Source organism: Plectropomus leopardus, chromosome 14 (assembly GCF_026936395.1).
Source record: "Plectropomus leopardus strain MGB_pleo_1.0 chromosome 14, ASM2693639v1, whole genome shotgun sequence".
In the NCBI taxonomy this organism is placed as follows: domain Eukaryota; kingdom Metazoa; phylum Chordata; class Actinopteri; order Perciformes; family Serranidae; genus Plectropomus; species Plectropomus leopardus.
In genome coordinates this window covers 34,764,888-34,780,178 of record NC_142189.1, presented here as the reverse complement: position 1 = coordinate 34,780,178, position 15,291 = coordinate 34,764,888, and the positions used below count along the sequence as shown (strand labels likewise).

Here is a 15,291-nt window from a genome sequence, read left to right as displayed (position 1 = left end):
GCCAGTGTAAAAGCACCCATGGACCTATAAACTGCATTTGAGAAATACCGTTATATTGTCATAGCTCATCAGTTCACATCTGTTGATGGTTGACAGTGCCAACAACTGAGGTGTCCCTTTTAACATGTTTGTATTTTTACATAAATTCAACTGCTTGAATCCATCAGTGATGTTATGAGTTGAAACTTTAGTCAGATGAAACAAGTTTTGCTTCAGCAGGTTCAGATAAACTGCAGGCTTTTACACCACCTGCTGCTGACACCTTTCACCACTGCATAGGGCCACAGCATTCACAGTGTTATGGACATCAGCTTTAAGCTTGTCTTTTGACTCTTTTTTTATACTTAAATCCTGATTAATTTGCATTTCATAATAGCACATGAAAAAAATAGTATTGATGTATGTTTTGTGTTTCTGTTTTGTTTTTCTTCCCCTCTGCTATTAGTTCAACTTGAGCTGTGTCCCAATTGCAAACTACACTATCATTTTAAACATTTTTTGTTGTTGTTGTTGTTGTATGTGTGTGTGTGTGTGTGTGTGTGTGAGTGTGTGTGTGTGTGTGGGGGGGGGGTGTCAGTTGAGTGTGATGATGATGCACATTGTAATGCAACAGAAATAAAAGTGAATATTTGCCGGCAGCTTTATGAAGCTGCAGTTTCATCAACATCTGTCTGCATACATGTTGTATCATGAGTATCACATGTTGTTTCTTGCCAGTACAAACAGACTATTGGTTGATAGTATGGGATTGGGACACAGTCTCTGTCTCCTATTTTTCTGACATTGGTCAGTCTTACCTGCTCCCAGTTTGCTGTGTTGTTTTTTTCTACTTTCCCTAAATGCAACTTACTTTAAGCATGCATCAACATCCTGCAGTAAGACTAAAACAAAACCAAATAATAATAATAATAATCCATTCTCAGCCAATGCCATCTCCCTCTGACGTACACCCAGACTGCACGGCCGCTTCATGTTTAAAGACTAACATTACAGATCGATTTGTCATGAAGAAACACATGAGAGAGGCACCTGGCCACCAGTCGAGCGCCTCTCTCAGCAGTGTCTGTTTTATATTGTGTGCATCTGGTTGTAGTGTGTGAAAAATTTTGGCTCTGTTCTTCCATCTTAACATTTGTCATTTGATAGTTTTAACTGGTCATATTTTTTGTATTTATCCAATTGATCACCGCCATTTTGGTTCTGATTATGGTTTTTGGCTTATTACGTATGTTTGGTTTGTTTTTTTGTCAACCAGATACTATTCAAATCAAAGTGTGATTTTTTTTTTATAGAATTAGACTTTTTTTGGATTTGGAACTACTTGAGTGACTAACTTGTGTGTTTTATTTCCCACAGAATGTTTTCCTATCAGTAATTTTGACTTTAAACAGTAAACATTTCAGTTGCACTATCAACTCAACTTAAGGCATTTTATAAACATATGCAAAAGCCCACAAATTAGTGAAGCAGTTTCAGATCCACTTCTTACATATCTTCCGTTTTCCAGATTTTTTAGTAAATCTATTTTTACAAAACAAATTAATTTTTAATTAATAATATTTTGACTGTAAGACAAAAAACAAATGAATTGCATGGCTAAGAAGTTGCAGTTTAGGGTTTGTCAGACTTGTCAGTGTTAGAGTTCTTCTGTTCTTTTCTGTAGATGGGCATGTATATTGCTCATTGTTTGTATATCCCCATCCCTTCCTTACAGCCAAAAGCTCTAATGCCGCCCGACCGCTTCGTACTGCCTTTACATGGACATGGCAACTGACTTACACTGTCACCCTCATCACCCTCATTTCCTATGTAGTATGTTCATAGGTCCCACCCCTTCTTCACCTTCTCCCTTGTCTCTAGAGATATTAAAGTATAATGTCATCCATGCATTCTACAGATCAAATTACAATTTAAGCAAAAACTGTAACATGAATAGATTTTAGATACTATTGAAGTCTATTGGAATGAAAATACTTTTTTTTGTAAAAATGAATTATTTACCAGGAAAAAAAACAAAACATAAAAAACAGAATTATGGTGTTTATTTTTTATGTTATGTGTTGTGGATGTATGTGTTGTTGCCTCCCTGTACCGTCGTGTTTCAAGATAGAACACAATCTACAATGAATTAAAATGATCTGTAACGGTACCAAGTGGCTATCCAACATTCTTACACACCTTTTCTTTTGAAAATTCCTTTCCTCATGCCTGAATCATGCGGGCAATTTGTTGATGTAAGTTGACAATACACAATTTGTATGTTTACACACTGACTTTTTTTTTCTTTGGAGATGCAGTTTGTAAAATGTGTCGAGTGGGACATCTTGAAATGTTTGTTCTTGTGCTGCTTTCAGACACCTTTCACAAGTATTTAAGTATTTAAGCCTTGGAACCCTGAGCAAATTGATTTAATTAATTAATTTCTTTCAAAAACATACTCATTGCTTTCTCAAGTTTTTAAAGAAATCAAGCCTATTTGCTGAGGTCTCAAAGGGATAAAAGCAAAGTAACTGATGAACATGATAGGTGCTATATGTTGCAATTTTCACATCACTGAATTATTTAAAGCTAAAGAAAACACCAGTCATTTAAACAAAGGCCGGTGCTAAATGTTGAAAACCGTCAACAATGCAGCAGTGACGTTGCAACAACGCTGCATTTGTGAACACTACAAGCATGAAACACGCTGCAGTTAGGTGAGGCTGCCTTCACGCAGTGCTGTGTGAAAAAGACCTATAGCTTACAAACTGCATCTCTAATCACACTGTGGGGTCTTTGATGGTGTTTTATTGTTTTGTAATTGTAGAATAAAATTGCCTTTGTTTGATCTACAGAGTTGTGTGCTTGTGAATGTTATATGTTAGTGTTTGTGATAGTGAGTTATTTATTAGTTGACTTTAATTGATACACAATGTGCATCATAGACAAAGTATGCACATGTTGATGAATATCTTCCATGTCAATGGCATTTTGAATGTTCATTTCTGTGATACCAATTTGACTTCACATTCCCATGATAAATGAGTAGAACTCTTTGCACTTCTTTCTAAAAAAATAAAAAGAGGCACCCTTGTCACCAGATGATCTGCTTAATTTGCTCAAAGGTCCTGTGTCACTTTGAAACTAATAGCACAGATGTCACAAAAAAGGAAAAAAAAACACTATTGCAACCAAGTGATTGGATGCCTCCCAGTCAAGTTGCAGTTACACTTTACATCCATGTCTCTCCAGACTCATTTGTAGTCATGACAGTAGACATTGTCACTACAAAGAAGTTACATATTCTAAAACATGAATGCTGCATACACATCTTCCCCTGGCAACACAGAAGATCTATAGAATTGGCAGAGTTTCAAGGTGAATACCCAAGATTAAAGTCACCGATTTAGTATATGAGCAAATGTCTGCCCCTTTGTTGAACTGTGATGTTTTGTGAGGTCACAGTGACCTTGACCTTCGACCGTAAAACACTAAATTCTAATCAGTTTGTTTTCAAGTCTAAGTGGATATTTGTGCTATGTTTACAGAAATTATCCCACAAGAAAGGGATGATTGTACAGATCAATGGACAGACAACCAAAAACCCCAAACCCATTTTAAACATGGTACTGCTGCATGGCATGGAGAGATAAAAATAATTTGTATTTTATTATCCAAGTTGTTAAACACCTCATAAAGACACTGTGCAGAGACTTAAGAGCTACAGATACAACTTGTAAATGGGGAAAATACAGCACAACATGATTACAGGGTACGTAATATGGTCATTTGAAGCCTTTTGTTGTTACTGAATTGCCATTCTGGGTAAATAACTGAGCCCAGCTCTGTTAAAGAGGATTTCAACTGTAAAGTAGCCGTGCCTCCATGTTACATCCTCTGTTTTTAATTAATATTGAAAAAGCAGACAGTCTATAGTTCACAGTCCACAGCAATTTAAATGGAGTACAACTAATAACTGGCAAACTATTCAAAGAAGACAATACGTATATCTTACAGTCATATGTGTTGAGATATTTGTTGTGATGTAATGATATTTCAGATATTATGGTGCAGAAACACATCTGTACTAAGCCTGGGCGGTATGTTATGTCATATCTTAATACTTTATTGAAGACACACACACACACACACACACACGTGCACGCACACACGCACACGCACAGCCCCACACCCCCACCCCCAGTTGAGTGAGGTACTCACTTTCAGCTTTTTAGACCAATAAATACACGGTAGAAATCCACAAAATGTAAGAAAAGGAATATACTCGCTCTGATTTTTCCTACTGAACAGAGAAATACAGAGTCACAGAAGACTGATGAAGCTTAATTGTTTAATTAACTCATCATTAAACACACCTCATTCAAACTTGACAAAAATAAAAGAAAAACTCAACCAAACCGTTTTGGTTACTCTTGTCATTCCAATGTTTCAACATTCACCAGCTCCAGTTTGGTCAAGATAAATTCTTAATTTACCAAGTAACACGTAAAAAAACATGTCATTTTTCCACACAGTCTCTCTCTGTCTGCTGCTACTGGAAAGAGGAGTGCTTGTATTTATGATGGGACTGAAAAACAAGAGGCTAACTGCCAAATTACGATGTTGAAAACATTCACTCAGTACATGGTATGACATCTTTGACTCAGGCTAATGGTTCACAAAGGGTGAGCATTCAGGTGACTTTGCTCTGCCATTGACATGGTGTGAATTTAAAGTGATGATCATTTGACAGCTTTTTCTTGGTCACAGAGCTGCTCTTATCATTATCACTTGTTGAATAAAAATGAATTATAAATACATTTTTGTTCCTGATGCCATCAACATTTGGATGAGAACTAAAGTAAACTAAAATGATCAGTGTTCTCTGTTATGTGAGAGAACCTCTTTGTAATCTAGGTAGATAACTAGTCTGTTGATCTTTCACTATCTGGAATACTTTTTCATAAAATATCTGCCCAAATTTGAGCCTGACTTGTTGATGCAGTAAAAATAAGTAACTAGAAATGACTGTTTGTACAAATATTGATAAAACTAATATGCAGAAATGTTATGGTATCTTATTTTTATCTTATTCACTTTTGTACAACAGTTCAACTATTTAACATCATACATAACCAACTTTTCTCTCACTGAAACTGAACCTGAACTGAACTGAAACTGAAACAGGCTGAGATTACTTACCTCCAGAACAGCTCTGTATCTGAGTAATGGCTGTAGAAGTACAACTACAATGACCACAGAACAGCAAAAGGTTTAAGATGACTGAGCAGTGACACTGCTGTCAGTCAGACATTTCTATTGTGATAGAATCTGTTGTTTGAATCATTCCTTTTACTTGATCATAATTAATTCACATGCTGTGAAAGGAAATGTTTTTAAGTATTAGAAGTTTTCAGTATTGTCAACAATAGTTGGGGACAATAGGTTATCAATAACTGTACTATCTTTTGACTGCAACAAGTCTGCTGAATACATTTTATTCGATTTATTGTATTTCAGAAAAAAAAAACATTTACTAATTTGATAGTACTTTCCATTAGAAATGTCTTCAGTGATATTGAGAAAGAATCAAGTACTTCAACATAGCAAAGGAACTAAATTTGGAGCAAATTTTGCTCGAATTTTGCCTCGTCCTTGCACATACATCTTAAACCTTTTGAATTGTATATCAGATTTAAACCAATTTTCCTTTCTTTTGTCTTATTGAGCAGTCATAAAGTGATATACCAAGTTTCTTTTCATGGATTTGGGTTTAGCTGTTGGCTGTTTTGTTGTTCTGTCCAGTTGTGTTTTGTTAAGTATATTTCATAAATCCTTGCCCTGCCCTCTAACATGCCTGTCTCTCTCCAATCCTAGGAGTTGAATTAGTCATCCCAGTACTTCAGGATCCATTAGCACACCCCTCTGTAGCTCCTCGTGCACCCTTCATTCCCACTCCCTCAACCCACCACCCACTCTTCACCATTATTGAGACCACCAAAGAGTCCCTGTCCAAGGCCACTGAGGCGGGGGTACCTTGCTTGTCGGACCGAGGCAGCGATGATTGTGATGATGATGGCTTGGTGATATCGGGGTATGGCTCTGGGGAAGCGTTCAAGTCTAACCTGCCCCCTACTGATGATGAAGATTTTTACACGACCTTCTCCTTGGTAAAAGATAAGACCTTATCCACGTCAAGCTTTGAAGGTGGCTACAAAGCTCACACGCCCAAGACTTTTAGACCTAACAAACCATCAATCTCCAGACGCGGTAGGACTACCACTACCGCTGTACCACTAACCGCCGACCAGAGCCGCACCACCGCCACCTCTGCCTCCACCGCAACCCTCCACAATGCTCCGGCCAAACAGCCGGCCAAATGAATTACCGCGAGCTAAAACCCCAGCCCGTCCTAGTGTTGCTTCCATTGCCCACATCCTTTGAGGTAGACAGCAGCAAACTGAGGGGCCCATTAATAACCTCCCCAATGTTCCATAATATACCCACAGCACTTCCCACAGAGCCGGGCGTCAGGCGAGTTCCAGGGCCCTCGGAAGTGGTCCGTGAATCTAGCAGCACCACCGGGATGGTCATCGGAATAGTGGCGGCCGCTGCCCTGTGCATCCTCATCCTTCTGTATGCCATGTATAAGTACAGGAACAGGGATGAAGGCTCCTACCAGGTGGACGAGAGCAGGAACTACATAACCAACTCAGCTGTGCAGAGCAATGGCGCTGTGATAAAGGACAAACAGCAGAGCTTGAAAGGCAGTAACAAGAAACAAAAAAATAAGGATAAGGAGTATTACGTGTGACTGTGAGACTTTTGTGAACACGAGAGAGCGAAGAAAGAAAGCACTAAGAGAACATTTACAAATCAGTTTCCTTGCAAGGAGCTATGACAAATGATGGTATAACATGGAACTTGAATAATCTCATACTGTGCTGAGTAGTTGAACTGAAGATATGTACTGTAAAATAAAGCACACTTACTATTGTAAGCATACTGACAAGGCTAAATAGCAACTTTAGAGACCTTACTCTTCTATCTGGTCAGAGATGTTATCAGTATAGAAATGTTTCACAGCTACATCATTCTCCTAAGTGACTTTTAGAGCTATGTGATCCTTGGCATTCAACAAAAAACTTTTTTGTAAAATTGTTAATTACAAAAGGCTCATAATCTTATACATTTTCAGCATGTAAGTAGTATTAACAAGAGGGGGTCAGGCACACCATTATTGTTAAAGTAAAAAAAGGACTCTTGTTGTATTCGAATATGACAATTTTCTATGGTTTATACATAATAGAAGTGTGGTGTCTAACTTATTTTTGCTTTAAGCAAAAGGGGAAAAAATGACAAAAGAACAGCAAGTGAAGAAAACTGTCTGTGTATAAAATGATCAAATCGCCATGGGCAAATCTCCGATAATCTATTTGCTCTGGCATCTGATTCACCCCAATTATTCTCACTGTTTGACAAAGTGACTCACTTTATGGAAAGAAGTGGTCGGTTTTCTATTAAAAAGCAACTGATAGTAAAATGCATGCCATACTAATTCTACAGTAAAGTCCAGTACAGTCAAAGTCCAGTGTGCAGTGTTCGACTTGGACCATGTTCTCTTAATTATTGCCAAACAGTTCTTCATTATCAGATCCAAACGTTGCCCCTCTCCTCTTTTTGAACCCCTCAAAAATGTTAACGATGGAAAAAAAACAATCTGTTAAAAAAGGTCTATTAATGATGCACAGCCAATGGTGGTTTTATCTTTTTGCAAAACTGTATGTGAGTTCATTGCCTGTCGTTCTCTTTTTCTATGGAGGTGTCAGGAGGAAGACGAATGCAGTACTACAACACTGTTAACAAATGTGTATATAGAAATAAATCAAATGTTGAAAGTGTGGATTCTATCTGCTGTCACAGTCAGCTGTTAAAAAAAAAAGAAATTTGTTTACATATTTTATTAAATGCTAGCTGTTGTACTTTGTAGGTAGGAAATTGTACATATACCATGACAGTTGTAATTTTTAGTACCTCTACTGTACAGACTGAACATAATGGTTTATCAGCGTATTTCATGACAGAATCTATTAACTGTTAATTTACATGGAGAAAAACTTTAATCAGAATGTGGAAAATCATATTGATATTTCATAAAGAATAGAATGTATTGTTAGCCTAGAGATCTAACCAGAGATGTTTCTAAAGTTGCATGAATATTTAACTACTTGCACTTGTCCTACAAATACAAGGTGCCCTTCCCTCTGTATCATGGCTTTCTTGTTCTGGGTTACACTAGTGAAATTTCTATATGAAAGAGAATAAAGTCAGAGTTGTGACAAATACAGAAAGACAAAGAGGCTACAATGGGTGAGGGTTCACAGTCTTAAAGAGCTAAAGTGGTGAGGGTTTTTTGTTCTTTTTTATGTAAGACTGGTCACCTCAGATCATTGTCTTGTCAACTTTTTTATCATGAGTTACAATGTTTATTGTTCTTTTATGTTTCCGTTCTTCCATGGTCATTTATGGACGAGGAGGTGCAGTGTTCTTATGCCTGAAATTCACATATTTATGTTTCATGACATTTTTTTCATCGGTTTCATAGATAATAAAACATTCTTTTTTTTCTCTGAAATCATATTGTAGTCCTTTGATAAATCAAATTATCCATGGCAATATGGTACCACTTTGAGGGAAACCTCATTCTCACCACAGAATCATTTTAGAGAGCAGAAAAGAGAAAAGGAGGCAGCTTTAGAGCCCCTGAAAACTTTCAAATCTCAAAACATTTAACAGTAATGACTAAATTAGCAACAATCAGTGTTTAGCTAATCTGCTTCATCAGGATTATAAGGCTGTGGTTTGGTCAGATATGTATGAGACCGAATCACATTGTGATATGTGTGAATCTCTACCAATTAATCTCCAGGGGTAGATGGCCTCCTTGTAATTTTAAATTTAAGGATTTAACAGTCTCTTTGTACTACCTTTAATCAAGGTACTTGAACAAGGCAGAAAGGACCAATGTTTTCCAGACTCCTGCTACCAAACTATTATTACAACAATTTACAAGAAAGATCCACTAAAATGTGTTTCCAACAGGCCAATCTCTCTCCTTAACACAGATTATAAAATGGTCACTAAAAGGATATCTAAGAGATTGGAGATATATCTCTATCTCCCCTGCTCGTAAATCTGGATAAAATTGCCACTGTAATTCATAGATTGTCCTCAAATAATTTAATGTGAGTGTTTAACATATTAATTTTTCTAGTAGAAATGAAATACTAAGCCTGGCAGTTTAGCTTAGTACTGAAAAGGCTTTTGATTTAGTCTAATGACCAGTATTTCTCCATGTGTTATTTGGTTCTGGGTCTGTGTTCTTTGATATGATAAAATGGATGGACCCCAGGAAGGGTAGCTTTCCCCAATATTTTTTCATCTCTATAGGATCCAACCCTAAGTGAGGTTGTTTAAGGCTGACCCTGTTACTGTTACTGTTTTTACTGATGACATTATCCTATAACAAACTTAATATTTAATATAAGGTCAATTTTGATAAAAATGCAATTCTGCCACTATCTGTATGTAACTGTAATAATGTCAAACACAGGTTCCCTTTTTTGTGGTCTCCTATGGGCTTTAAATGTTGGGGTAACCTAAATTTAAAGCAACTGTGAAAACCTTTACAGTTTTAACTTGTTGCAGATGTTGGGAAAGAGTCAAAAGATTTGCCACTTACCTTAGTGGGTAGGAATCAATGCTATGAAACTGAAAGGCCTGCCTAGGTTCTTACATATTTTTCAGTCACTTTCAATCAAAGTCCCATCAATATTTTGTTTTCCTCTCTCAACAATTAATCAAACAGTTAATCTGGAATCGTGATACTCCAAGAGTGGACAAATCAACTCTAAATTATGTCCAGGAAGGGCTGAAACTCCTCACTTTCCAGAGTATCACCATGCCGCTTAATCCAGTTTTTTGGCACAGCTGTTTACTAAAGGCCCTCTTCCTTATGGCTCAACCTTGAAAGAGATTAGAGATTAGAAAATAAAAAAGAGATTAACACTACAATAGGACACCCTTTAATCATGCAGTCAACTCAAATTTGATAGACTGTATTCTGTATTATCTGTTCAAATAAAAGGGATTCCTTTCTCCTAAAACTCCTTAATGGAGAAACAGATTGCTACCAAAGAGCTTTTAGAATAGTAAATTCAGATTATGGTCTGATGAAAGCATTAGTTTCCTCAGTTACTGCTATGAGGAAGGAATCTTTATGGCATATGGAATAGTTTAAACAAAGATTGACAAATAAAGATTTCTTCTTTCTTCTGCAACTATGTGACTTTATTAGTGTCAACTACAGGGGCCGGTGGAATTTAGTCTCTATGACACCTGTGGAACATCTGTGCCATGCTGACCTACCATTCTTAAAAATGATCTGTAATGATGATCTGTAGTTATTCAAGCTCTTATGTTGAAACTGTTAATACCTGATTTGGACAGGTTCAAACTTTGAAGATAAACAGATCTGGGAATAAATCTGGATTGGAAACTATTGGGTGGTTTGTGCAGAGATGGTGTTTTAAACTCTATTTATGGATTAATTCAGTTTAACTTTCTTCATTGGCTCTCTATCAGCCCATACAGACTTCACAAATATAAATCAATACCATCCCTTCATTTTAGATGTATCTTAGATGAGAGAACATTTCTACATTCTTCTTGGGAGTGCCGTAAACTTCAGGGGCCATATTCACAAACATTCCTAGAATACTCTCAGAGAGCTCCTAACTTAGCATAAGTCATTTCTAGCGAGGAGCACCTCTAAGAGAGGGAGAGACAGAAACCTATACCTTTGTAAGGAGGGGTGGTTGACCCCTTTGCTGGGTATGACACATTGATTTATTAGATATGATTGGTTGCCCTTTCGTGAGCCTGTGAGGTGTGGATACCCAGTGGAAATGAAATGAACGCCATTGCAATAAGAGACTTTAATCAAATCAAATCAAATCTTTATTTGTATGGCACTTTTCATACAAAGAGTAACACAAAGTGCCTCACAGAGATTAAAAACAATAACAGAAATGAAAAACATCAATGAAAATCAAGAAAAATACAGACAGCCTGACCCTCCCACCCCCACCTAGACGTACGCAACAACACACACACAATCATGTAGAAATTCCCAAACATATTCATAAAGGCACCCGAACATCCACCCTTACCACCCACACACACGCACACATACACCAACACACACCAATTGTTACTAAAGAGACATGGCTAGGCACTGAGACCTGAGGCGGGGAGAAGCTACCTTTGAGGCCAACCTCACTGAGAGAGGTCACGGTCCAGCACCGCCGGGGCGCCGCCACAGAGACCAGCCCAACCCGGGCGGACAGGAGTGCCCGCACCAAGATGCCGAGCCCTCTAGCCACCCGGGCCGAAACAGTCCACGGTACAGCACCCCCAATGGTGGACCAGAGACCACTCCCAGTCCGGTAGGCCCCGATGAGGAAACACTGGAGCTAAAAACTAACACAATAAAATAAGGTAAAGAACATAAAACCTAAGAACGTAAGGGACTGAAACAGTAAAATAAGACAAAGAATACAAGTGCACAGTAAAATAGATTAAAGGTTATAACCGCTAATAATTAGATAGATAAATAAATGGGAGACTAAAACAGTGGGATAAGATAAAATAAAAAAGGAGAATAAATAAATAAATAGTTAGTTAGTTAGTTAAAAGCCTGATTGAAAAGATGGGTCTTGAGCCTCTTTTTAAAAACAAGCTTTAGTTGTTATTGTGATCTCTGTGCTGATGGCAGGTTAAGACAGAGCCAAGTCATCACTGCTGCACTGTTGCATTTTTCCAGTTGCCCAATATCTTAGAGTTGTGATCACTTCATTTATGGTGTTGTCCTGTTATGCACAGCTGTTTGCTGAGTTTATTATCATTAAATTGCCTGAAAATGACACCAGGGGCCGTATTTACAAAGCGTCCTCTTACAAAAAGTTGCTTGTAGTGACAAAGTTCTATAGAAATTCTTAGAATTAGGACATTTTCTAAAAAAATCCCCTTTAGAGTTAAGACTAGGTACTGCTAAAGATAAAAGTAATTCACAAAGCATCTCAAAGGAGAAATTCACTATGTTGTAAATGGAATGTCCCATCAGTGATGATGATAAATGCAGTCAGTTGTAATTCTACAGTGTGTGCTGTATTGACAGAGAATTTCCTTCTTGCACAGCCTTCAATGCTACACAGTGCCTACATTTGCACGGATGCATGCATCTGAGCTCATGGCGCTCAACTCCCAAATATTCCCAAACCTGCCCCTGGAGGTGGCCGTCTCCAGCATGGCTTTGCTTACAAAAAGTAAAGGCGTCCGAAATGTATTACTTCAATGTTCAATTAGAACACAGGAAAAAATGACAGAAATATAATAACACTAATGCACTTGTAGCAGTATGGCTGTAGCTGTGCGGTGCCTCTTAAGACCTAGCGTACACATGCGTGGACATCACATTTTAGGTGATATTACCATAGTAGTTAATTCTGCTTACTTGGGGCCTTATGGCCAAGTATGTGACTACTTACGCTACCACCCAGTGGTGACAGGAGAGTACTACACACTACCGGAAGAATTCAAAATGGCGACAAGCACGAGGAAAATTTCTGCGGGTCACTCCAAAACAAAACATCGACAAGGTAAGAAGTCCAATTTATATTTCATGTCTTATTTTTGTTAAGATATGCATATAAGCATTGTAGGTTTGCCATGGCATGCAAATTTGACAAAAATTAATAAAAATAATGATCTAGAATGATGCTAAACATGATGTACACGTATGTGTACAGAGGGACTTAGCTTGGTTAAAAATGCTAATCCGTTAGCAAAAATGCGCCCAGGAATAGCAGCTATAAATATGCTTATAGCTAATTCCAGTGCAGCTAAAAAACTGTACATTGTCTCAGTGAAATAAATAAACAAATAAATACATATATACATAAACTACATGGATTTGTGTTTGATTTTTTCATGATTTTATTTTCAGAGCGTTTTTCTGTGGAAAGAGCACTGGAGCTAATCTGGCTACTTGATGGAGACAAGTCAGATTTGGATAATTTGTCTGACAACGATGATGCCATCCTGGATGCTGATTATCATCCCCCACCACAGGTTCAAAGCAGCAGTGAGGATGACAGTAGTGATGAAGAAGACCCCATTCCCACTGAGCACAGCAGGGGACGTAAACGTCTCCGTTGTGAAAATAATGGTTAGCAAAGACCCAGTGGATATTAGTTTACTTTAGACAGTTGCAGCTTCAAGGCTAGGTGAAGGATTGGGCGGAAAACATATAGACACAGCACCATTCAATGTTTGTAGCAGTGTGCTAATTTACTTCACTTGTTGACAGATTCAGGGACAGGGACAGGGAAAGGTACAGGTTCAGACTATGACGCCAGATCCCACACTCCCAGACGTCGTCGTCAAACACAACGGATTGAACCTGATGACTCAGATAATGGCCCAGAAGAGCCAACACCAGGACCAAGCTCTCAGGGACAATCCAATAAAGGTATTTGTTTTTATTTTGGCACACCTTGAAGATAAATCTTCAAATTTCTTAGAAACGTCCACTCAGATTTAACTTTGTTATGCACCAATACACCTCAGTGAATTGCCTGCATGGGTAAATGTGTAACTTTCTTTGCACTAAGTGCTATTTTTATTCTGATTCTGATTATGCAGGACGTGGAATGCGCTGGAGGGCTACTCCATTGACGCCAAACCTTGCCAAGTTTGAACATGAGGACGATACTGAGCAGGACAGACATGGCTGGTCCCCACTAAACTATTTTGAACAGTACATAGACAAAGATTTGATGAAAATTATTTCAGATTGCTCTAATGCTATGTCACTAGCCAGGAGTGGGGACCCACTCAACACATCAGTAGATGAGATTTACCATTTTTTTGGTGCCTGTATTTTGATGTCCTGTGTCCGATACCCAAAAATCAGGATGTACTGGTCCAAAGCCTTGAGATTCACTGCCATCACTGATAGATTCACGCGCGACAGATTCTTCAGACTGAGGAAATCATTAAAAGTGCTAATTGATGATGATGTGCCAGAAGACCTGAGGAGGAGTGACAAATTCTGGAAGGTGAGGCCTTTTCTGGATCGGATTCTGCAAGGCTGCAGGTCTCAGACTCGACCTGAATGCGTATCAATAGATGAGCAGATGATACCTTTCACAGGAGCCTGTCCATGTAGACAGTATCTGCCAATGAAGCCAAACCCAGTTGGCATAAAGAACTTTGTTTGTGCTACAGCAGATGGTATTGTGCTGGACTTTGATCTGTATCAAGGTGCAGGTGCACTGCTTGAGCAGGTTGAAGAACCAGAGGGTCTGGGTTTGGGAGGCTTAGTCATGGCTCGTCTGTGTCAAACTCTGCATCGTGGCACAAAAGTGTATTGTGACCGGTTCTTCACAAGCATCCAGTGCGTGGAACAACTGATGAAGAAGGAGCTGTACGTGACTGGTACAGTAATGAAAAACCGGGTCGCTGCAGCAGTGCAGAAGTTACCGGCTGACATAACCATGAAAAACACAGGAAGAGGTACTTCAGCAGAAGTTTCCACTGAAGATGGAAAGTTGTGTGTAGTGAAGTGGTACGACAACAAACCAGTACTGATGATGTCTGCTGTTCATGGTACACAGCCCGAAGACACCTGCCAGCGCTGGGTCTCGCGACCAAGCATTGTCCGTGAGTATAACCTCAAGATGGGTGGAGTTGACTTGGTTGACAGAATGATCAGCTACTATCGCATTAGCGCTCGTACTAAGAAGTGGACAGTGCGAATGCTTATGCACTTCACAGATCTGGCTTTAGCCAACAGCTGGATACTGTACCGCAAAGACCTCACAACATGCGGTGCACCAAAGAAGAGCATCATGCAGTTCCTTGAGTTCCGTATGGAAGTAGCTACCACCCTCTTGGCCCAGCATCACAGTCAAGAAGACGATGCAGAATTTTCAGAAGAGGAAGAGGAAGAAGACAATCCAAAACAAGGGAAAAAACGTCCAGTGACTACAGTGCCCCATGTCTCAGTCCGCAGGAGGGCTAATGCACATCTCCCTGAAATGATCAGCCTGAAGAATGCAGCGCGCTGCAGAGCAGCAGGCTGCACTGGGAGAACCAGAGTGCGTTGCGCGACCTGCAAGGTGTTCTTGTGCTTGCAAGCCGATCGCAACTGTTATACAGCCTTTCACACATAGTTGTGTACATGTTTCT

At 38.8% G+C, this 15,291-nt stretch overlaps 1 protein-coding gene across 1 annotated transcript in view; it reads left to right on the top strand.

The window, feature by feature from the left end:
- LOC121953201 (neurexin-3a) overlaps positions 1-8,614 on the top strand; it is a 169,730-nt gene extending 161,116 nt beyond the window's left edge. Inside the window, exon 20 of the mRNA XM_088087962.1 lies at positions 6,489-8,614. Within this exon, the coding sequence (XP_087944088.1) occupies positions 6,489-6,793 (305 nt within the window). The 3' untranslated portion in view covers positions 6,794-8,614. The remainder of the gene's footprint in view (positions 1-6,488) is intronic.
- The last annotated feature ends 6,677 nt before the right edge of the window (positions 8,615-15,291 follow it).